Source organism: Engraulis encrasicolus, chromosome 6 (assembly GCF_034702125.1).
Source record: "Engraulis encrasicolus isolate BLACKSEA-1 chromosome 6, IST_EnEncr_1.0, whole genome shotgun sequence".
In the NCBI taxonomy this organism is placed as follows: domain Eukaryota; kingdom Metazoa; phylum Chordata; class Actinopteri; order Clupeiformes; family Engraulidae; genus Engraulis; species Engraulis encrasicolus.
In genome coordinates, this window is record NC_085862.1 from 35714584 (window position 1) to 35738818 (window position 24235).

A 24235-nucleotide genomic window follows, 5' to 3' on the forward strand; every position below is an offset into this window, starting at 1 on the left:
CACGTACACACTGGGGCGTCACCACGTCCGAGGAAGTAGAACTAGAAATGTGATAGAAGGCACAGCCCTAGCAAAACAGGTTGTTGTAACCTCACGTAGTTTCAGAAATGTGAGTGTTGTGTCGATTATTTCAACATTTATGTACCGGGTATTTCACACTTTTTTCATGCCAAGCCCGAATGTCCATAGCTGTTTTGTACGTGTATGCCAACTAGTGCGGCTGCCTGGAAAATGGAGATACAGCCAGGTCGTGTGTTTACACTCTCTCCTCCGTGTGACACGGCCATGGATTTCAACGAAGGATGTTTTGCCCTCTTATTGAACACGGTTATTGTCGATATTGTTCATAAAACGTAAAACTACCAAACGGGTATAATATGGTCAACCAATGGGGCTGTGGGTGGGTGTTCCCCTCCAACGTTACTTTGAGTATGTCTCCATCCAGTGTCGGCTGTAGGTATTGCCATTTCAAGGGACAGGCACCCCCCAGCCAAAGGTACTTGCAGCCAAGAAGCTTTTTTTGCCTCTTAATAAAATTACAAATTACATGAACCGCTATATTTGAAAAAAGAAAATCCACACAAAATAAATATTCATCAAGTTTCATTCAACAAAACAATCAGCAATAACCCTAAATGAAATATCTACAACTGAACATAATTCAATATGTCAAACACATCCATCAACTCTCTCCAAAGAGCCAATAAAAGAGTTGCAGTATAGCGTATTGGTAGCCTATGTACAACCCTAGGCACTGGACAGCAATCAGCATTCCATAATTTGGGTTCTGAGGTGGTCCGGGTCATCAATATCTTCATCATCTTATCCATGTTTTGTAGAGAACACAGACATCTACATGTTAGCACTTATTTTCACAGTGACAATACCCAAAGGCCAATCTTGAAAAGTCATAAATGGGCATGGAGTAATAAAGCAGTGTCATATGGGCTTAAATCTGGTCGATAATACCATAATGTTCAACTTAAACATTATGAACATTATGGTATTATTGACTAGATTTAAGCCTTTATGACAATGTTTTAAAGGAACAGACCTCCCTTTTTTGATTTTCACATATTTGCAGTATTTCCCAGCATTATTCATGAATGTGCATATCATTTCCTTCTCAGTGTTTTCAGTAGGCACCTACTTAGATTTATTGGATCAGAATTATTAGCATAGCTTAGCATAATCACTGGAAGTAAACGGTAACTTCAGCATCAAGCCACAAGTGATCACTGGACGGAATTAAATTGCCGTTTTACACTCTGGTGAATTTTACACTATACTGTTAAACGGGGCAATGCAAACACATAGACGAAAATGATATGCACATTCGTGAATAATGCTTGGAAATACTGCAAATATGTGAAAATCAAAAAAGGGTGGTCTGTTCCTTTAAGGTACATTACAACTGAGGACAGTGAAATTGTATAAATCAGCTCTCCATAACCATGCTTTACCTGAAGTAATAAATCACATTTGAAATGAAAGTTTTATTTCTGAAATATGGGCTATCTGATATATGGCAGAACCAACACAAGTCCGGTAAAAATAGTTAAGCATTTTTTTAAATTTAGCCTTAAATAACCCAGCAAAGTGACATCCTTATATTCATGGCACGTCTTTACACAACATAAGTGAATTTGTTTTTGTTTTGGCATGATTTGTTTCATCCTCACAGCAGTGCCTTCAACTTCCCAATCCTACTTTTATATGAATATAATAAATTGGTTTAGTGTACAGTCAACAATTATGAACATGCACCTGTATTCCGACTGCACTGAAGTTGGTAAACCATCAGATTCTTTTTTTGATGGTGTATTACAATCATTTACAATCATTCTATTATGCAATGTTGAGTCTGTTTCATTACTAACGGTGTGTGATTGACAGACTATGATGCCTTGCCTCTTAGTGAAAGAAATATTGTCTCTTCGGTATTGCAATTTTTTTTACCACAGCATTGATATGTTTAGCTCTAACTCTCTACAACCATAAAAAGGCGATCACGCTTTCTCTGGCTTTCGCGCACTAACGACTTACTTACAAACTGAAATATTTAACACTTAAAAGTAAATCTGTTATGGGGATTATTGACATTGAATGCTTTCCTGACTGTTTTGGGTGTGTTGTTTTAACTGAAAAGTTCACATCAGGTTGCTTCACCAATTTACCCCCCCTTAAAAGAAAAAAAATCTGTACAACTGTCATTTCAACAGCACCTACACAATTAACAGGTACAGATCCTTAAAAAACCCATCACAAGAGTTCACTTAAGCTTCCTTTAAGCAATTCACAAAACAATGTCACAGATATGGGCTCTACTTAAATATTTATATATAGGTATATATAAACGTGGGTCAGTAAATGGGCACATTACATACAATCCCGCCTGTATCAACTTAATTTGTGCAGCCCAAAAAGTATTATACATAAGAAATGTCTCGTGAAAACAATGCATGCCCTCTCCCTCCCTCTTCAAGAAGAGCGAGCAGAGCAGGATGAAAAGTCTACAGATCAGGGAGTATTCCTGTTCTTCAGCTCAACGAGGCCCACTGGGGATGACCCACCCACTGTCTTGCAGAGGTTCTGAAAAGCTCTGCCTTTTTCACTCCTCCTCTCGTGCAACATATCAGCTGGCAGCAGGAGAACAGGTTTCACAGAGGCCTGTTGGGAGAAGGCGGCGGGGCCCTGCAGTGTATAGATTGTGTACGTCGTCATCACCTGGGCCAAATGGTACAGGGTGGCTGGCCAAGTCAGCTAGCTGAAGTGACCCGGGCCACACCCCTCCCTCCCTCCCCTCGTCGGGCGGGTGGGTGTGAGAGCAGGAGACCAAGCGCCGCCACTTGTCAATTTTGGTCTTTAGGAGTTGTTTGGCATGCTGTCGTCGTTGTCTGGAGGGCCCTCGTTGTTCTGGGGGTCCAGAGGAGAGTTCATGTCTGGCGGGTCCATCGCCGTGTTCTGGCCACTCAGGCTCTTCCTACACACCGGGCATGTGTCATGCTGAGGGAGAGAGCAAGCGCGCGGGCGCACACACACACACACACACACACACACACACACACACACACACACACGGCATGTCAACAAGAGGTATTAGCGAGCGACAAATCCACTAAGTGCACCCCTCTAATCCTAGCAGCAGGAGCTTGGCCTTACCTGTTCCAGCCATGGCACTATGCAGTCGTTGTGGAATAAATGAGTACACGGGAGCTGCCTGACAGACTCCCCGGCACTGTAGTCTTCTTTGCACACGGGGCACTCCAGCCCAGAGCCTGCAAGAGAACAGGGAAACAGATTAGCCCCTGTGCGCAAATGCGGTAATAACATTCTTGTCACCAAAATTATAATGATCAAGTCTTGCAGTGTGCTACAGGAGTGAGTACACTCCTCACATATCATAACTGCTTCAATTTATTGTTCATTCAAGATGACTAAGAATACAGCCTTTAATGTCTCAAAATGTACCTCTTAAAAGTGAGTACACCCTATGTTAAAATTCCAGAGAGGATCATGAGCTGCTTCAGTAGACACAGGACATGTTGACATGCATTTTTCCTTTTGTGAAATTCAGCTTTCCAATGTTGACAGCAGAAGCAGATCATGATCTTCTCTGTGGGTTTTTAACATAGGCTGTACTCACTTTTGAGAGGTACATTTTGGAGACATTAATGGATGTATGTACATTGGAATTATTTTGAGTGAACAATACATTTAAGCAGTTGCACAAGTTGTACACTGGCTACTTTTCATTGTGTCAAAGTGCAATGTCTTTAATGTTTTCCCATGAAAAGATATACTTACAAATCGGCAAATCTATCTGAGGGGTATACTCACTTCTGTGACACACTGTAATCTGTGTTACTTAAGGGTCTCTGTAATTTCATAGCAGTGCTAGGATATAGTTGAGTCTTTTCAGCAAAGGGTGAATGGCTGTTAAGATGACGCTTTTCACTCACCGACATGTTCGTCTGTGACTTCCACAGTAGGGAGGTTTTTTATCTTTTCCCGGTCTGCTGGTGGGGGGCCGGTGTTCTCAAACTGATTTAGTAACTGGGGAGGGGAAAAAAGGCTTGCGTTTTAAGGGGCACAATGTAGGATGACATCGTTTGCACGGTGCCCGTGGCATGCCCGTCTCAAAATCTACACAGTCATGAAAAAATGCTGTTTAAATAAACTCGCTGTGAGAATGTTTTTCATCACGGAATGCCAGCATTTGATACAAATATGAATAAAGTATGTGAAGCGATTTTTCGTATGAGAAATGTTTCCCACAGCACTCGTTCGGACCGCTCTGCCAAAACTTGCATTTGGGGTTTTCTGACAGCGGACCGTGGAAGTGGTCGCGAGAATCATCGTTCACCTATTAATGACTCAAATAAGGATCGGCTGACTCTGGACAGTGATTAATTAAACATTTAATCCTACCTAGAGCCCCTTTAAGTAGTCAGCTAATTGACTAGCTTAAAGGGCCGTTTAAAGAGGCCTGTGCTGATGACTGCATTATTCTGCTTGATTTAGGTAAACACAATAGATTTCAAAACAAGACCTTTCCAGTGATGGCAACCTTTCTGTTAAATTGTTCTCTATTCTTGCCAAGGTGAAGGCTATAAAAGCATTAAAGAGAGAAGCTGGAGCACACTGCAGCTTAAAGTTTTAACCATTTGGTGCAAACATCGGATTAACGTTTCAATGTTTACAGCATCTAAACCTTGAAGCGTTAGTCGGGCGTTTTTGCAACTAATAAATGTTTAAAACTTTTAGCTGCAGTGCGCTCCAGCACCTCTCTTCAATTGCCGTTTATCCCACTGTGAAGCTCAGGGATGAGGCGTAGAGTGCCAATTCAACTTGGACTATTCACATCTATAAAAGCATGCCTGTGTTGCTTTGCATATTCTATGGTTAACATCCAGCCATGTACCTTGTTTTGGTAGACGTACAAGAAAAATTTTTTAATTTCAATGCTGTTTTGAAAAGAAGAGTAATTTCCGTCTGATTATACCTGTGTAATAATAGCATCCAAGCCATTGGCACCCCATGCATAATCCATTGGATTTGAGTGAAGAACCCCCCTGTTAGAAAAGACAGAGATTATGCAGTAGAAATAAAGCACAAAATTAATTTTCAAATACATGATGCAAATACAAGAACATTTCTGAGCACACCGCCCGCGCATCTTACCATGGCCCTACACCGATATTTGGCATTGCCGTGGGTGCAATTATCCCATTGACCAGCTGTTGAATGATTCTGAGGAGGGAAAAGGGCAGCAGAGCAGTCAGTCACTATTGCAGAACCCCTGAGACATTTCTGAACCTAACTGCACATACGCAGGCGTATGTTTCTTGACGGTGTTATTGCTATCCACTTAGAATGTTTGGCTGCCTATAGGAGATTGCATTGCAACCAATTAAGGCCTTGGTATATTTTTAAATCTGTTGGTATATAATCTGACTATGTGGATGAAAACAAAAACACCATTGTGACAGGTGCATTTTAGGTCCCTAAAGCAGATATTTGTAAAACCCGAGTTTTAAAAGGAGATTTCTAAAACTCTGTTTCCATGTGTACACAAGAGGCCCAAACTAGGGATGCAAATTATCAATTAATTCTTAAATCGTAAATTGATTGACTTTATAAATTGACTTACGATTAATTGTAAGCAGACCCCCCCAAAGGTGATTGAAATGTTCCCACTCTTCACACGCACTTCATCATGCCCATTTCACCTGGGTCCCTCGCCAGTTGAGTTGGCGAATTAATTGCGCTTTTTAAAAATTGATTAACGTTTTAATCGACTTAATTAATCGATTAATTGTTGAAATCCCTAGCCCAAACCAATGCATTTATAAAAATATTCTCATACATGTAAACAGGGTCTAAGTTAATCCACTTTTGAGAAACGGGGTCCTGTCTACTTAGCTTACCCTTCCAGAGTGGGCACCCCCTCGTGCCGTACCGCATGCCTCCTCGGGACATGTCGTCCCCTGGGCTGCCTGGCGCTGTAGCGCTGGCGCGATGCCGTCTCATGTTCCCGGCGGTGCTCTGCATCCCGATTGTCCTCCGTGGACGCCCCCGCCGTCCCAAAGTCAAAGTTGTCATCGAAGATGCCCAGAGCAAACTGGCCATATGCCGAGGGAAATGTGAACACATGGTGATCTAGATTCTGCATGGGAACAGCATGTTGGATGTCAGCTATTGCTTTTGTGGTTTTCAAAAGTGCAGGTTTTCATTAGGTCAGATCAAATGTTTTAAAGTGCCTTTCACAAACCTCAAACCTCTGTTGGTTTTGGTCAGTGCTTGACGTGCTAGATGCAGTCCCATTTTCCGCACTGATGAGAGAAAAAGGTCATGATTTTTATTTAGACAAATGTTGCAGTTTTGCATAGAATATCAACAAATCTGGTTACAGTGTGTCACTTACAAGAATTGTTCAGAAAAAAACTATAGTCACCACATAAAAACACGACAGGTTCTATACCGTACTTGAGTGGTAAAAAGATAGGTGAACAACTTAAGTTATATGAACTGTTCCAACATATTATTAATTCATTACATTACATTTAGACACATGTATCCTTTTAGTAATGTATGAACACTTAATATCAAAAGCAAGTCAATGCTACTTTGTAATTTATCATCATAATTGGCATTTATACCTCCTCTACACCAATGCTTGGCTTCACCACTATATTAGACCTACTGATGCCATGCTCTGGTTAGGGCAGCAAAGTTCCATGGTTATTCATCCAAGCTGTAGGCAAAGTCTGTTCCCATAAGTCCCATCACTCGGCGGCCATCTTGGCTACGCCTCAAACTGACTATTTGAGATTAGTCAGTGATGGGGTATATAAGAATGAATGGGGGAAATAATGTTGAGTGACAGTGGGACAACACAGCGATACACAACTCATATGGTTGGAATCACAATGAAAAACTGGGTTTAATGGCAGTCTTAGAATGACCGAAACATGAAAGTAACACTTTAAAACAGCGTTTTTCTTTATGCTATTTTTGATCTGCGCATGCGCCACATTCCACGACAACGTTCTGTTTTGCGGCAGGTGGGAGCAAGTTGCGTGGACTTCACCTCTTCCGGCCGGCTGTCAAACGCACCATTCTCCGGTCATGTACAGAAAAGACACTGGATTTATTTTCTGATAGCCAAAGCAGTAAGCACAATGGTCGTCCCTGCTCATCAGTAATAAAAAAAATAGGCTATTGAATAAATTAATGATGTAGGCTAGCCTGCCTCAAAATTGGTGTTTTAAACTGTGATATCATGTTGTTGCCTAAACTGATAATAGCTATGACCAACGGTGAAAAATATAAGAAAAAAGTTGAATGTCTTGCAGACTTGCTCCCGTTTTGCTTTTTCTTACTTATTTGTTTTCAACCATAAGAAAAACCACAACGGGTGTGCACATGTATGCACACGGACGGTTTTGTTTCCGTGTATGTCCCTTTGTCTTGCACCTGCATTTTGGATGGGCACAGAAAGGTGATTAATGGTCGATTTGCGCTCTCTGCCCAATTCACAATTAAGTTTCCACGGACGGCAAACAAACCACATGGCCGCCAGCGAACAAACCGATTAGGTACGAGCAGTCGTAAAGGTTTACGTTTGCACTTGCGTCGAGGCGTCGAGACGATTGGATAAGTGACAGCGCAGCTCAGCAAGCAATTGGTTCTCGTTACCGGACAGGTGGGAGTGACGCCGGCAAACGCCATATTCGCGTAGCCAAATGCTCTCGTTCATTCCTATGGAAGGTTTCATGAGTGATTCGTCTCGTATAAGACCGTTTCTGCTGTAGGCCAAGTATCGCCATCTCAAAAGCACCTCTATCTCGTAAGACTGCAGCTCTATGGTATACAAGTGAAATACACGTGCAGATTTTAAGCTGTTTTGGCTTTGTAAGTATTGTACAGTAAAAATGAACAAACCCTCTCTCCTCCAGCAATTCTTCAATAAAGCCAGACTCACAACGAGGGCATATGTAATCCTGGAAAACACAACAGAGCAAGTGTTTTGTGAACGTTAATATGATTACGATAAGAACTGTATCATTTGCAGGATTTATGTCATAGGCAATAACAACAGACTCCATGTGTGCTTTAGCTGTAATCACCCACAAAATCCTCCCCAAAATCCCAAAACAACACTTGGTACACTAACTTCAGCAACCTAAGAGGAAGTTGATAGGAATACATCTCGCTTAGACGACATATAGCACATGTACAGTTTACTAATGTGAATTAAGGCTCCGTCAAGCTCAGCTGACACGAATACAGACCTAAAGTGACAGCAGAGGAGCTTCGAATGGTCGCTACAACCAGGGGCATGTAAACAAAACGGCCAAACACTGCAATGATAGTTCCAGACAGACAAGAATAACACTTCCTGAAATGTAGCCAAGACGGCCGACATCCAAGCAAAAACACCACCAGAATTTCATCAAGCTATGGAAATGTGAAGGACACGAAGACCACAAACCCCTGCAGCTGGTCTAGAAGATAACTTTGCTATGGCTGAGATAAGTTAGCCAAACGACGCATACCATGCTAGCAAGCTATCAGTTAAACAAGGGCGATCTACCAGGTGTCCCAGGTAACTTAGCTAACCACATTTTAAAAGGAATATCACTGTGTCACAATCTCACTTAATAGGCAACTATTAACATGCACAGTATTCTGTATTGCTGTGTGTTGGCTAAGCCTGTTCGTTAGCATGCTAAACGCCGTTTGATTCTTGACACAGTGAGTTAGATAAAGAGGATAGCTAGCTAGCCATCGCAAATGTACATAATCGTTGGTTCTCTGTGTCACTCCCGAATATTTGAAAAGTTTCACTTAAAAGCCCGTGTTAACACACAGTAACTCACAGGGAGACGGGGGCTGATCTCTGTCGAACATCTATGACAGAAAAACCGGTTGCTGGGACATGGTGGAGCTTCTGCCATCTTTCATCACTACCTTGCTAGTGAATCATGGGGGGATATTATAGCTACGGATCCCTGTCGCGGACAAATACTGCACGTTCGAGACTTGAGAAAATACTGGTACTTGACATGGGCTTGATACCGGTAATAAAACCACAAAAACAGTTTGTTATTTTTATTTTTAAAAATATCGTATGGGCTTTCTTTCTTTCATTTCAATGACTAATTTTGAACACATTTGTTCAAATCATAACGACATTTCTTGGAAAATCGCAAATCAAGCAGAACATTCTAGACAGTTCAGGGATCATTGATCATGAGACAAGTTAACTGTCGTTTTTTCCTTCTAAATGTGGCTCTCTTACAATCAGATATTTGTATTTAAAGAAAATATTTAGCATCAGAAATATAACCTATCCGAGCTGTTTGAAACATAGGCTTTCTGGTGTGTTAAGAGACATGCTAAAGGGTGCCACAGGGTGGTGTTGTTCAGTCAACAAGCAACGAGTCCAAAAGTGCGCCTGAACTTCACAGGCCCATCATGCCTGCCTACTGTCTGCGCCTGAATCAACATCTTTCATAACTTCTAGCCCTTTAGGCTACTAGGCTACACTGCACAGGCTTTAAATAGGCTAAATAACGACAACAGTTGTAATTATAATAAACACCTTTAGTTTACTGTAAAATAAAGAATTCTAAAAATTCCAATTTACGTAAAATAGTCTATGTTGTAGGCCTACAAAAGAGGCAATAAATAAATACAAATTAAAGATAATTTTGAACCGTCTTTTGCACAGGTTGCACTAGAAAATCGACCATGGTTTTATTAATAGCAACCATGGTTCTACCATGGTAGGCCTGGTTACTCTAAGTAGGCCTTCTGAACCAACCATTGTATTACTATGGCTCACTATGATTTGTTGTGGTTTACCATCGTTTTACTATAAAAACTAACCATGGATCATGGTTAATGGTTTTCATGGAAAAACCATGAAAACCATGAATGACCGTGGTTAATTGTGGGCTTCATGGTTACCTCCTAAAAACATGAAAACCATGAATATCTACTTGTGGGCAGCCATGGTGTAATGGTTAGGGAGTTGGACAGAAGATCACAGAGTTGCAGGTTCAAATTCCACCCGTACCTCGCCCTACACCTCCACCCAAGGCTGAAGTGCCCTCGAGTAAGGCACCAAACCCCACATTGCTCCAAGGACTGTCACCAATATGTTGGATAAAAAAGCGTTAGCTAAGTCAATTTTTTTTTGGTCTAGTTTTAAAAGTCCAATTTAATGAATAACTATAAACTGTGATAAAGCCATGGTTAGTTTTCAGAGTAAAACCATGGTTAATTTTATATAAACTTGTATATATTTACTATAGTTAAAACATAGTCAAACCATGATTGAATAATATATATATTTTTTTTTAAAAGCTAAAAAAAAAAACATGACTTACCATGGTCACTTTTCGTAAGAGTGGCCTAGGAGTATACCCTATCGTCTGGGTGGCTGTCTCTCAGGGTTGGTTTTCTTGGGTGGGATTTCAGAGAGAGGAATGTTCATATTATTTTTATATTTTTCAAAAGAATTTTTAATGTGAATCCCAGATATCAGTAGCCATATAACACATCCATTCTCAGGGACCTGCTGTGCTTTCATTCAGGCCCAACTGGATCAGCATACCTCGATTTTAAAATATCTCTGACACTTGGCAATACGTCTTGTGGAGGCAGTGTGAGGAGTGTTTGACTGTCTGCTTGTCCCTGTTCTCTCTCAAAGAAGGCTATTCAAGTCCATCCTCACCAGATTCTCCATCTGTGGCAGGAAAATAAAGAGTACAAACCTGTTGACCTGTTGAAATGTGAACATGTTCCCCTATTGACATGCTATTTATTGTACAGCCTGCTTCACCGTAAATTCCCCCCGAAAGTTAGAAAGACCAAATGAAAAAAAAAAGTGCACATGGCTGTTTCATCAGGGTCAAAAAAGGGAGGTTAGGTTATGGTACGTATGAACGCAACATGTCCCGTTCAGGGCAATGGGGGGCCAGATTAAAGCAAGATTAAATTAGCAATATTGGGAGAACATTGTAATTCTATCAGGCTGATGGCCGCTGGCGTGTGTTGTGTCTGGGGCACTGTGGGAGCTGCCGAGTCACCAGTGTCCCATGGACTGCGATTAGAGAAGTCTGATACCAGAGAACTTGCTATGTCTGTGTCCATGAAGTGGGGCTTTGTCTCCCTGGTCCAAGTGCGTCATCGCAGCAGTCCAGTGTTCATTGTAGCTCTCAGAATGAAGGGGTGACAATGTTGCGCTGACTGAGGGCCAGGGCTCGGTCATGAGAGTAAGACAACTGCAGAGAACAACGCTTTTCCTTTCATGTGCCTTTCAGGACAGTTGCATTGATATAGGCTGTTGTTCTTTTTTTGATTGTGATTTTATTTTTTTTAAAGAAATTGATATTGAGTATCATTTTCTGTGTCTCGTGACAACGAAGTGAGCAGTGATTTTTATTTATTTTTTTGCTCTGCAGTATTTTTCCCCCTTCTTTGCCTGTTGATTATTTGTCTTCCTTTAGAGATCAGTCAACAAATTTTAATTTTCAAAGCTTGAGCACATAGTTTAAACCCATCAAGACAAATATATGGGACAAAAACATTTGATGGCTCTACCAACAGCCAATAAATTATTGATTTGCCTGAAGGTCGAGCACAACATTTGAATTGTCCATTCCTGGTTTCTGACATAGAGCGGTACACCTTGCAGCTACTTCTATTTTCCCCCGAGTTGAGCTGGTCTCATGTTGACCCACTGTACTTACAAATGAAGAGCTCTTTTCCAAAACGCTATATCCACCATTTTTGACTTTTTGCATTTTAATATTGGAATTGACTGTTAAGAAGTCCTATCATCTATATGTGAAATCTTTCCATTCAAATGTTTTGAGAACATTCTTTTAAACCTCTATGAAAATGCTTTTTGCAATTAAATACATTCATGATCAGCAGGGCAGCCAAGGGAGACAGGGGCCCAGAATTGGGTCCTCATTACACTGTCTGTATTGTGTGGGGTCCTTTCAGATGAATTTGTCCCAGGCCCGGCCAATGCTGTGCAGCGGCCCTGCTGATCAGACACCTGGCTGGCACACTGCCTTGGGGTGACTGTCACCTCCTCGTGCTCGTTCCAACTCCACAGTCTGTGTGGGTAAAGCAAGTGCCCAGTTGTTCTGGCTGAACCCCCCGAGCAGCAGACACATGCACTGCAGTATACAGCAGACACACACGCTGCCGTAACAGCATTCTGGAACTTCCTGACACTCTTAGTCATGGCTCACTTGTTTTTACCCCCCTCTCAACACTCTCCCTCTCCATCCTCACGCCCACCCAAAACACAGACGCACACACACACACACACACACACACACACACACACACATCCCACTCCCAGCCTCCCACCTCCAGATCATTATTTTGAAATGTACATTTGCTGAAGACATGCGTCAGAACGAGCTTGAGAAAGACTTAGCGCGTCCTGGAAATGACTGCCAAGGCTTATAGAGGTTTCCCTGCCCACTAAAGAATGTATCTAAAGAGGAGGCGGAAATGTTTTTCACGCACTAGCTGAGTGCCACATAAAAACCTGCAATTAAGATGACATTAGACAGTGTGAGGAGCTTTCCATCACAGACAAAGCACTGACATGTTCTTTTTTGGAGATAATCCCTCACAGTTACTTGTCTGCTTTTTCAATGTGGTGGTGTGACTTGTGTCATAAATATTGTGTGTGTGTGTGTGTGTGTGTGTGTGTGTGTGTGTGTGTGTGTGTGTGTGTGTGTGTGTGTGTGTGTGTGTGTGTGTGTGTGTGTGTGTGTGTGTTTGTGCGTGCGTGCGTGCATGCGTGCGTGCGTGTGTGTGTTACAAAAGTCATACTGACTGCATCACTTCCCCTGCCTGGTACAGTGGATAATAACATGTGGCATGTGGATGCTATTAACACTGAATTTCTCGCCGTTTGTCATCTGATTGCAAATGTGGTACATTTGGAAACTCTCCAGGAGTTCCGTCTGTCCACTGTCTGTATGTAATGTCTAGGGAGGAAACAATATAATAAAATGGACATACAATAGTGATCACTGGGTGATATACAGTACTGTATGATGTCATACCATAACAATAAAAAAGCCGTAGACTACTCTGCTTGTGCTTTTCCAAAGAAAAAGATGAATGAAATATTATCAGCATGGAACCATCTTTATTTGATCAGTTGTGATGTACTATCACCCCCATTTACAATCTTTTTTTTCTTCTTCTTTCATTTCTTGAAACCCAGGGAACCCCACGACCGCCATTGTGCATGGAACTGGCCCGGAGCCAGGGCTGAATCAGATCCCTATCAACGGCTGGAAGACATTAGGGGAAGCACATGTGTCAAATAGATTTTGTCAAGGACCAGTGCACCAAAAACACCACCATTTACCAAAGACCAACAATATTATGAACACTGATGGTATGTAAGGCACGTCAGATTTTGTTATGATAAAGACTCTTGTGCACAGCTTTGGTCCTGGTCTCACTCCGTGGGTGCTTTCTGATGTGACGGGCAACACTGTGAGGAAATGATCTCCATATGGCTAGTGAGATCACTGTAAGGTATAACTTGCGACTGCGAGTCACCGTAATATCTCATCCACAGGGAGTTCAAATCTTTCTTGAGAAGCCATACACACTCAAGCTCATAGGGAAGCTCCTTACTTTTCTTCTACATATCTATTTCTTTCATAGGTTCTGAAAACAGTTAACATGCACCACACTCGAGAGGGTTTTTGGGTGGTACTTGAGGCAGTTGTGAATCTGACGCTGTGTGGGTGGTGAATACTCAGTCGCATCTGGTGCACCCCAACAGAAAAGTAGGCCAGGGGAGTTTTGTTGGTTTAGGTAAGTAATGTGGCCCATTCTTCCTTAGATAAGCTCTGTGTGAGTTTTGCGTCGCTCATTGTGGTTTCCCAGCCATGCTCTACCTGTGGACATTACTGTCCGCACAACTGTCACAAAGGAGCCAAAAGTCAGTTTAGCGGAGGCGTTTGCAAGTCAAAAATGTGTCTCTGAAGTCCTAGAGGGAGTATTATTTGGATTATGTAGCTGCACATTAAATAAACACTTTTCTGGATAGGGTCCAGACAATGAATTTAAGGGTTTTTTTTGTTTTTTTGCTTGAGGAGGGGACGGAGAAGAGGGAGAAATCAGCAGAGTGCAGAGCCAGGGCTGGTCTGGGACCAAAAAAAAAGGCTAGGCATTTTTTTTTTTTGCACGGCCCCCTCCTCATTGCGGGCAGTCAAGTCAAGTCAAGTCAGCTTTTATTGTAACTTTCTTCATATGCACAAGTCATACAAAGAAATGAAATTACATTTCTCTCTCTATACCATGTCAAGACATAGACATACACAGGACTGACATTTTACAGACTGACAGTGCAAGACAGGACGACAGGTAACAGTGATGGACTGGTCACAATAAGTGATTAATAATAAATACAAATTAATATTTAGCATTGAACATTTAACATGTAACCTCTAAAAAATACAAAAAGCCCCATCTGTCTCTGGGGACTGTCGACCCACCGGGAAATACCCTGTTATGCCAGATTACCAGTCCAGGCATGTGCAGTGAACTATTCCTGCAGCACTGTTCAAGACCACACAAGGGGAGTGGAAAGGGGTCAGGCTTTCCCAGTGGACTTGTCTGCGAGATCAAATCTGCATTCGTTTTCCGCAAACACACGTGTCTGTCTTATTTGGAGCAATTAAAGATTGCTCAACTTCCGAGCTCTGCTGGATATCTCATCTGGGCCTAGAAATGAGCTTGTTTTCACATTTGTGCCTGTGTGTAGTTAAATGATTGATTCTATGAAAAGAATTGGGAGAAGGCCAATTTGTTCCAAGAGCAGTCTGCTAAGCACAATATATTTTTTTGTTTGCTTTATGCAAAAAAAACATAAAACCTATTCCTGTCTATATGAAACTCAAGGGCATTGAATAGAAGATAGTAGCTCTAACATCTCAGTTCATTGTGTTATATGAAAAGTTCTGACAGTCATATAAATCTTTTTTTTTCTTTTACTGTTTTGATGAAGATGAAAATCAGTTTCAGAGTTCTCCTCTCCTGTCATGGCTACAAGCAAAAGCTCACAAAGACCCACAATGGGAATCCATTCTCAAGGACAACCAATCACTTATTGGAAACAGACACTGCACATTGTGCTGCTTGGTTGGTTAAGATTTGACTCATGGCAACAGTAACTCATAAGAGCAGCAACACAGACGCAGGATGGGTATGAACTCATCTTTCATCCTTGGTTCAAGCTGGTCCTTATGGCCACTGGATAGCCCAACGTTTTGTCATTGTTGAAGAAACCTTTATCACACCATTACGTAGCTGAGCATCACATCCTCAGTCATAAATTAGTGGAATTCATCACAAGCCCTACGGCATGGGAATGCATACTTTCCTACTGAAACGCCCTGAAGTTGATTCATTAGAGATCATTGAAAACTGGCAAGACAGCATGGCTGCCATACAACAGACCGCCATTACATTAGATCATTTTGAGGTCATACTATACAATTTCCTGATGAAACAGCCGGCACAGTTTTGAGTCCCAGAGATGATGGGATGGGATACCTGGTATGTCACACACACAGAGAGGCCTCCTTCCCCTCCTACAACCAAACTCTCAAGAAAATCTCACCATAAAAATTTAGTTTTCAAGAACCGGACCGGCCAAAACAATAGGCTCCTTCACACACGCAGCAAGGCAGAGGAAAGAGCAGCATTTTTACAGCATTGTTATTGCCTGTTTGAGCAAACATTTAATTCCATTCCCAATGTAATAAAAGGGTGCTTGGATCAGAATATAAACATCTCCCCAAAGTCAAACCAGATGCTGGTGCGAGTTGGAGGGGTGTCTCCTTCTCTCTCTCTCTCTCTCTCTCTCTCTCTCTCTCGGCTGATGGAGGAAAAGCAAGGGAGGTATTTCATGCAGGAAAGTGACTCAGTGCCCCTGTGTCCCTCACCTCATCCACCTAAATCAGGGGGGAGCCTCCCGCTCCGGACATGCAGGGAAGAGGGGCAGCACCTCCGGTTACCCCGGTCCGATGTGGTCCCCTCATCCCTCTGGCTGCTCTCTCTCTCTCTCTCTCTCTCTCTCTCTCACTCATTCACTCAGAGGAACATCCATACTTTGCACGCCAGACAGTGTGTTTGGGGGAGATGGGAGGTAGGAAGAGAGAGGAAGAGAGGAGAGGGGGTGGAGAGTGAGTGATGGAGAGGACACAGTGAGATAAGAGGAAAGATAACAATCGCCACATGGGTCATTTTGGATTCCCTTGGCCGTAGCAATCTCATGGCTCTGTTAAGCAATGTCACGCATTAATTAACTAGCTAATGGCCTGTCTCGACCTGATTAAGAAAATGGCTAACAGGTTTAGCTAGATTACCTCCACGGAAGGTCATTTTTCAGCTTTTGAAAAGATTCACATGAATCAAAAACTTGCAAAGTTTAACTTTGTACGTCATCGCTTGCATTACAGCTTGGATGCAAACATTTTCTCTCATTGTAAACCACAAAGACAGCCAAGCACCCCAAGCTTTCACACTGGGATTGCAGAAAATCACATTCAGGAGTGCCTTTCATATCAAGTTGTTACAACTTCATTGAAATGATGACTGAAACGATGTTGGGAATATTGAAATGGTTGAAAGTATTCCAAAAGAGTATAGTGTAAGTATGAGGAAGATTAAGAAAAATATATTAGTACCAAAATATTCTTTTAAGTTTTATTTCCAAACACCAGTAAAAAAATACAAAAATAACTTGATACAAATTTCCATAAATTTTCACAGTAGATATTTATACGCAGGATTTGTGGAAGGAGCTCGCTTGCACAACAAAATGTGATTGCAGTACAAAGAGCTAAAAAATAAAACAACTGAACTTTTAACAACTGCAACATGGAATGTTCCCAAATCAATTAATGCATTGTTTTGAAGATCGTAACAGTTTTTCCATGACCTGACAGCCAACTAACACAGAATGTGCGAAAGAAGCAACAAGAATAAACACATTCCTAACTCAGCATGACTCAACAAAAGTAGCTGAGAAAAAGGTTAATATCCTTAAAAACTCTTTGCCTTCAATATTTTGAAGTCAGGTCGATTAGCATCCTGCTGGTAATTTTATTGATTGGTGGGTGATTAAATTTTCCAGACCTCGATGTGTTACACACACGCAAAGGCTCATGCAGAGCAGTAAACTGCATGTCTTGGCGGCAACTCCACTCACCTCCAATGCCGGGCAGAGGAAGAACAAGTCACGCTGCTCTGTTTTGCTTCGGTCTACACTCTACAATTCTGTGATTAAGATTCCAGAACGGCTACCTAAACCAGGCCCCACACAGTCATTTAAATAACCCACAGCAAAATGAAAAAAATTTCATTGAAAGTTCTACCAGTACCACAAACTGCGTAGCCCACAAATCGCCAGACAATACCTCAATAAATACACTTGAAACGGTGCCTGGTCTATGGGTATAGGACTTCTAGATGACAGAGGTATAAATAAGTCTTTTATATTTCTTCTCCAATAAATAGTAGAGGTATTGTATTTACAATATACACATCTTGCCCATAGCATAACCCCCAATGTGATATATCACCAATAGCCTATCTCCAAAATGGACAATTCCAGCAACATCAAACAAAAAAAAAGTAACGAAACAATTCAAAAATGTCTCATGTGATAGATACGGCATGCATCAACATGTCAGTGGCTCCTTGTTTTCAAGAAGACTTGCTCTTCCCGTGGACTCCACATTCCCATGTATTGTCAAAAGACTGAAGCTAGTGAAGGGACTAACAGGAGAGGGACATTAAGTCTTGTCTGGGAACTTGGAGGGCAGGCAATCCAGGCAAGCGCTCAGGGAATTTTATCACTTTCACGCCCGAATGTTTTGAGACGCTAGTCGAGGGAATTCTCCTCGCTCCCCTCTGCACCTGCACACAAAAACAGACACAGGCCATCAGTTAAATAACCAAAAATAAACATTGGATGTGACCCTTGCCAGTTGTGTGCTGTAACTATTAAGCCTACATCTGGTTATTTCAGGCTGTTTGGCCTCACAAGAAGCAGTCAAAATGCACCCTTTACTCCCCTTTTCCCCTCCAAGTCACAGATGTAACACTTACGTAGGTGACCCCCCCTCCCACTCCCACCCTTGTTTTCCCTCCCCATTTCAGGGAACTTACTTTTAAACATTGACCACTTAAACATTTACCCCCCCCCACACACGCACACACACACACACACACACACACACAGTCCCATTTGCTTAAACACTGACCCCCCATTCCCTGGGCAGATGTGGCACTTACTTAAGCAGTGGCCGTAGTGGCGGACACCTATGGATCGGCCGCGGAAGCAGGTGGCCCGGCGCAGGTGGCACGTGCTGGCGTAGGTGATGTTGTCGTTGCCACAGATGGGCGACTCGGACATCATGGGAATTGGGCAGGGCGCGGTGCGGCACGTGACGCAGTGGGCACTGTTGGTCTGGTCAGTCACGCAGGTGTGCGTGCCCGGGCACACCACATTGGAGCAGGACTCTAAAAGGGGAACGGAAACACAGGCAAAACATTACGCCTACATTACATTACATTTAGCTGACGCTTTTATCCAAAGTCGCTCACAGTTGCTGTTTTTCAGGGTATTGCCCTGCTCAAGGGCACTTCGGCCATGGATGGAGGGAGAGGTCAGGTGGGATTTGAACCTACAACCCCCAGATTAAAAGAACAACTCCCCAACCACAGCCCCAGCTCCTTAACCTTAGGCCACAGCTGCCCAAAACAACAACAAACAACTCACCCAATGACAAGAAGGAGATAAGACAGCACAGAAACTACCCCAGTGAAAACAATGCGATAAGAAAGTTTAAGTCTGTGCAAAAAAACAAGGCTGTTGTAAAAATTAGTATCCAGCAAATTCATTTAACATTTGGAGAGTAGAACCAACAATTACGAGCGCTAACTTTGACTCTCAAAGTGTTGCATTAACATTAATTAGCCATTAATTAATTTTCCTGAGTACTACATTTTGCAAGCTTTTTTCCCCCGCATAACATTACATTTTCTTGTTGCATTTGTTTATGCAAAATTTTGCCATAGATATGTACAGTGTATCCCACAGATCAAGTAGCAATGTGTGATGTTATAGTCAAAAAATTGGGCCAGTGCATGCATAGCATGTACTCCCATTGTCATGCAGGTGTTGACTGTTGACCACTATGTGGTACTCGTTTTTTATTCTGTGAGGCTGCGCCACAGAATGATCTACAAACACGAAGATAGCAGCAAGATCAGCTGTGTCAATTAACACTAGAGATGTACAGGATCCAAGATCCGGTTCCGGATCCGGCAGGATAATAGGGTTTTTCAGACTATCCGGATCCGGCAGGATCTTAAGCAGTGGATCCGGTATCCGACAGTTACCTAAAAATCAGGGTCTGGGGCATCTCCACTTTTTACGTAGCCTAGGCTTTTCAGTCAGTCTTTAACAGCCCCAATCGCTGCATGGAGTGAAAGCCCTTTGGAAGCGGCCGTTGAAGGCAGTGTGGCAGTAAGCCAATGAGTCTTACAAATAGTTTGCGCCAACGTAATAAAAAGGGCCCACTTGTGCAAGTTGGCTATGTGTTTCAACCCTTTCGTAGGATCCGGTATCCGGTATCCGGTTCCGGATCTGGCAGGATCTTAAGCAGTGGATCCGGTATCCCGCAGGATCCTAAAAATCAGGATCCGGTGCATCTCTATTTAACACCGCATTTGAAGAGCTTCGTTGCAAAATGACGTATATCCATATTGGAACATTTTGGGAAATGGACATTTTTGTATTTGGCACTCCATTGCATTGCATTGCCAAATGCATTGGTTTAAATGTTCTCAAAATATTTGAGTAGCAAGAATTTGCACATAGATTATAAGACTTCTGAACAGTCATTTCCAATAATAAAATTACAAAAGTCTAAAATGATGGATACATCGGTTTGCAACAAAATGCTTAATTTTTTTTCACTGTGTGTGTGTGTGTGTGCGCTCACTTTTGCATTCCCCCTGGTACATGATCTCCAGTTCGGGGCGCCCCCTGCATCGGGCCACTAGCAGAGCGCACTCATCTCTGTAGGTGGTGCCGTCGCTGCCGCAGACCGCATGCTTCTCAGTGATGACGGAGCAGTCCGGGGAGCACACGCACTGGGGCCGATCAGCCTTCATCTTGCAGACTTTCCCAGGGCCACACTTGACTCCTTCACAGTTGTCTTTTATAATATAGGAATAGCAGCATTATAGCAATGGCAATAGTATTTGTATAGCATGTACATTGTTGCCATTCAGTGTACTTGAGAAAGAGAAAGAGGAAAATAATATTATGGGTGTTATCTAAAGAGAGTGTAGATAAAAAAAAGGTTTCAGGTCATAACCCTACAGGTTAGTCAAAGGCAGATGAAAATCAAGCTGTTTTTAATTTCTTTTTGAAGCATGCCACTCTTGGGGCCGTTCTAAATTCAACAGAAATCTGGTAGACCACATGAAGAATCACAAGGGAAAATATGTATTGATGGCAATGGGCTGGTGAACAGAGATGGAAGATTTCTAGATGTTCTGACTTTGAACCTGATAGCATTCGCTGATATAACACGATGCCCTGATGGACCACCAAACATATGTCTAGCACACGTACTGTACCTGCGGGACATCCACAATTTTTGGATGGAATACAACTGTCTGGAAGATCAAGCGATAAACCTGGTCTCTTACATGGACTGAGGCTATGTGAGGCTATCTATAATACTAAGTCTCCTGCAGGCATCTCCTAAAGTCTCTTCAGATGGTCGGGTGAACTACTGGAGAATCCCCCTGCCTGTGCTCTCCTCTCCCACACTTTGTTTTTAAAGTACACAGTAAAAGTGCAGTGTTAAGTCAACACTTCAGGGGTCAAATACACTCTTGAAGATGTTCGATCGACTCTAAGTGTTGAATTAACCCTGGGCTTTTTTTAAGGTACTGGAGAAGAAAGGGGTGTGGTGCTCCTGCGAGATCTTCCTGACAGCCAGTAGAGATTTATGCGCCCTCTCAAAAAAATAATGCAGGAAAGCGGATGGGTCAGGGAAGGCCCATTCGTCAAGCTTTGAGGAATGCTTTGAAGCACTTGACATCAGTAGCACACATGTACGTAAAGGCATTCTGTGAGGTCCACTACTAACCCATGCCCCCCCCACCCCACCACCCACCTCCTTTTTTTGTATGACAGCGAAACAAGCAAGCCACACTGTCACTCACACAGTCACGAAAATGCAGGGAAGGGAAGTTTCCTTTGTCTCCTTTCAATTTTTTTAAAGGCTGATGTTGATTGTATGCCCCTTTATGAAAAACAGACGCTCGAGTATGTGGGAGGCATTTCTTCAGTGGTAAACTAAAACTTTTTTTTTTTAGTGAAAATAAACAAGCTAAGTTTCCAGTGCTGTGTTCGCAGTGGTCTTGACAGGAGTTAAGGAAGGAACAGGCCTGTGGCTATTGTACTTAATGACCTAGGTTTTAGATTTGCACCAGCATGGAGGAGCTGGTGGCCAAATGTGTGTTTATAACTTTCAAAATATTCCACGATTGTGAGGAGAAAGACTGGTGTACTTAATCTCATGATCTCTCTCCTTCTGTTATGACTAACCCAGAGTGCTTTAAGATCAGTGTCGGCCTAACCACACTAATATTTATCTACATAGCAATTGCTCACCAGAGTAACCAGGAACTGTTACTCACTTGTGCTTCAAGCTGTGGAGTAAGACAGTGGCTGAAATCGTTCAATATTTTATAGCGAGGCATGTTATATCTCCAGAATTCGCTCTTTCAACACCTCTTTGATTTATGAGACTTCCTTCCTCATCGCCATGTGTATGTTTTAGTGTTCAGCCATGCTAATAGGTTATGGGAGGGTGTCCAAATGTTTCCACAATCATCTCTTTGGGGAAATTTAGGTGGGGTGTGGGGGGGAACTTGGATATATCCTTGAGTGAACCTGAATACCTGGCTAAGACTTCAGACAATGGAACCTACTCAAAACAGCTGGAGAGAGTTAGGCGGAACATCTGTCTTAGATCCATACCAAAAAATTTGAAAGTCTATGAAAGAAAAGCCATATTCAAGAGACCACAGCGCATAACAGCATTCGTTATTGGTGTCAATCACTGTTGCATGCGCTCGATGAATTCAGGCCTAAGGCTATGTGGGTCATGCAATTGTAGAAAAGTGGTTGGTCTGCATCTTTTGGGTAATTCACATCAAATCCAGCTAGATTTTGGTAGGCATAATCCTTTTCCCTCCTCAACTTCTAGGTGTGGAAACATGGTGGTTTACAAGTCCACAGCCAAGCACGTGTATAACTTTGACAACACTCAAGCATTCACTATACTGAACTAATTTTCTTTCAGAATTCATGAAAGAAAATTAAATTGCAGGCTTCCCTTGTGTCTGACAGACTGTTTTCAGGACAAGTAAAGTAGGGTTAGGCCTACCTTTGCATGGTTTGCAGGATACAATTCCCAGGAATCCAAGCAGGCTGACCTCGTTCATGGGGAGGGTGGTGTTGGACCAAGCAGTGTCCAGACGGCCGCTGGCGCAGCACTCTTCACGGGTGACCCCCCTCATGAGTACCATGTCACAACGCTGCTCCTGGTTCTGCTGCAGCCAGCACATCCCAGCTGGAACCAAACATAATATAACACAATTGAAATCAGGCCTATCCATTTTCCACGTCCCCGCATGTAAACACCTTAACGACCCAAATGATTAGGCTATTTGGGTAGAATAAAACAACCAAATGCTGATCATAACCACCATTCCATTTGTATCAGGAAATTATGTTAGGCATTTCAATGACAAACACCGAGCTAGATATAGTCTCTCACACACAATATTCGTTAATATCTTAAAAATTGTATACATTCTTCTGGGAAAAAAACATGCATCTTGTTCACAAAGCCATGTGCACCTGCGCAAAATAGAGCAAAGCCTTTTCCCATTCCCAAAAATCGACAAGGAGCACCAGTCGTCAGAAGAAGGATCAGTTATGTGCCTAAAGAGTTCAGAGAGTTCACTTATCATGCAAATTGTGTGCACATTACATATGTGCCCTGTTCTACACATCAGAAAACAGACGAGGCAATAGAAATCTATGCGCACCATAGCCTGCTCTCCAAACAGGTTACAGTCAACTTGATGCGTCAAGTGTTGACAGTGCTCACTTATACAACCTAGCAATTCAAAGGTTTGACCTGAATGCCATCTTACCATCAACGGGATACTTTCCAAATATTAGGCTCAGAGCAATACATAACGTGCATTGAAGAGCGACGGGAGAATTCATGTTGATCGCCAAAAAAAGTTTTGTGTCAATAAACTTGTTCCCCGTTCTTCCAAGTTCCAAATGCTGTGGCTATAGTACAGTCGACTACTCCTCCTGAAAGGACCTCGCTGGCTCCTCTTACGTGAATGAGTGAGTGTGCCGCGGATGATGTCGTCCCGCCTCTATATAAATATTTTGCCTTCCCCGAGTTGTGCCTCAGGGATGGGCAATGTTCATCAGCCAGTTATATTAGAGACGGGACGCTTTGGCGTCTGGGGCTAAAGGCAGCTAAAAGGGTGAAAGCAAAGCACGTCATATATCGAGGTCATGAACAATATAGCCTAAACGCTTATGTTATAGGCGTTTAGAGAATATCACATTCACAAGATGCTGTTTCTGAGGTAAATGTTCATCTGTGTCCTTTGGGCCGTCTGTGCCTCAATTCCCCTGTCGGTGCGGTCCGCTGACATTTGCCAAGTTGTTGTGTGATTGCTCTTTTCGATTGTCCACACATGTTGAATGAATAATTGTTTCACTAACGGGTGTCAAAGCTGTCAGAGCATACAGAAGTAAGCATTGGATGGAGGACACTGGCCCAATAACTCCAGTCCACTTCAGGGAAACTAAAGATAGGCCTATATTAGTCCTTTACTTTCCATGATGCTCAAGCGAGTGCAAGGTAAGGTAGCCAATCAATTTTTGTCCCGTATTTCAAACATCGTACAAAAAATAATTTGTTGACTTGTTGCAGAACTAATGCCTCCCCCCCTCTCTCTCACTCACTCTCTCTCTCTCTCTCTGTCGCTCTCTCTCTCTCTCTCTCTCTCTCTCTCTCTCTCTCTCTCTCTCTCTCTC

At 42.5% G+C, this 24235-nt stretch overlaps 2 protein-coding genes and 1 long non-coding RNA gene across 3 annotated transcripts; 1 reads left to right on the top strand and 2 right to left on the bottom strand.

The window, feature by feature from the left end:
* Positions 1–1476: 1476 nt before the first annotated feature.
* rnf126 (ring finger protein 126) lies at positions 1477–9006 on the bottom strand. The gene is made up of 9 exons (XM_063201402.1): positions 8886–9006; positions 7948–8006; positions 6275–6335; positions 5931–6169; positions 5185–5253; positions 5006–5075; positions 3963–4056; positions 3163–3278; positions 1477–3006 (listed from the first exon to the last, which is right to left on the bottom strand). The coding sequence occupies exons 1-9, from the start codon at positions 8961–8963 to the stop codon at positions 2866–2868; spliced, it is 927 nt and encodes a 308-aa protein (XP_063057472.1). The 5' UTR covers positions 8964–9006; the 3' UTR covers positions 1477–2865.
* Positions 8030–13499, top strand: LOC134451174 (uncharacterized). The gene is made up of 2 exons (XR_010035206.1): positions 8030–8611; positions 13274–13499. It is a non-coding gene; the product is annotated as an uncharacterized LOC134451174 (long non-coding RNA).
* Positions 13500–16762: 3263 nt separating this feature from the next.
* On the bottom strand, positions 16763–23878 carry fstl3 (follistatin-like 3 (secreted glycoprotein)). The gene is made up of 5 exons (XM_063201406.1): positions 23326–23878; positions 22551–22736; positions 20085–20300; positions 18370–18597; positions 16763–17991 (listed from the first exon to the last, which is right to left on the bottom strand). The coding sequence occupies exons 1-5, from the start codon at positions 23399–23401 to the stop codon at positions 17957–17959; spliced, it is 741 nt and encodes a 246-aa protein (XP_063057476.1). The 5' UTR covers positions 23402–23878; the 3' UTR covers positions 16763–17956.
* Between the last annotated feature and the right edge of the window lie 357 nt (positions 23879–24235).

What these genes read in the sequence shown, in the direction of transcription:
- rnf126 (XM_063201402.1), bottom strand. Translation starts at nt 8,963, where the DNA reads ATGGCAGAAGCTCCACCATGTCCCAGCAACCGGTTTTTCTGTCATAGA. An exon ending in AATATCGGTGTAGGGCCATG is followed by an intron (nt 5,076 to 5,184) that starts GTAAGATGCGCG and finishes CTTTTCTAACAG; the next exon opens with GGGGGTTCTTCACTCAAATC. An exon ending in TAGTGCCATGGCTGGAACAG is followed by an intron (nt 3,007 to 3,162) that starts GTAAGGCCAAGC and finishes TCTCTCCCTCAG; the next exon opens with CATGACACATGCCCGGTGTG.
- fstl3 (XM_063201406.1), bottom strand. Translation starts at nt 23,401, where the DNA reads ATGAATTCTCCCGTCGCTCTTCAATGCACGTTATGTATTGCTCTGAGC. An exon ending in TGGAAAGTATCCCGTTGATG is followed by an intron (nt 22,737 to 23,325) that starts GTAAGATGGCAT and finishes GTTTGGTTCCAG; the next exon opens with CTGGGATGTGCTGGCTGCAG. An exon ending in CCACTACGGCCACTGCTTAA is followed by an intron (nt 17,992 to 18,369) that starts GTAAGTGCCACA and finishes TTTTGTGTGCAG; the next exon opens with GTGCAGAGGGGAGCGAGGAG.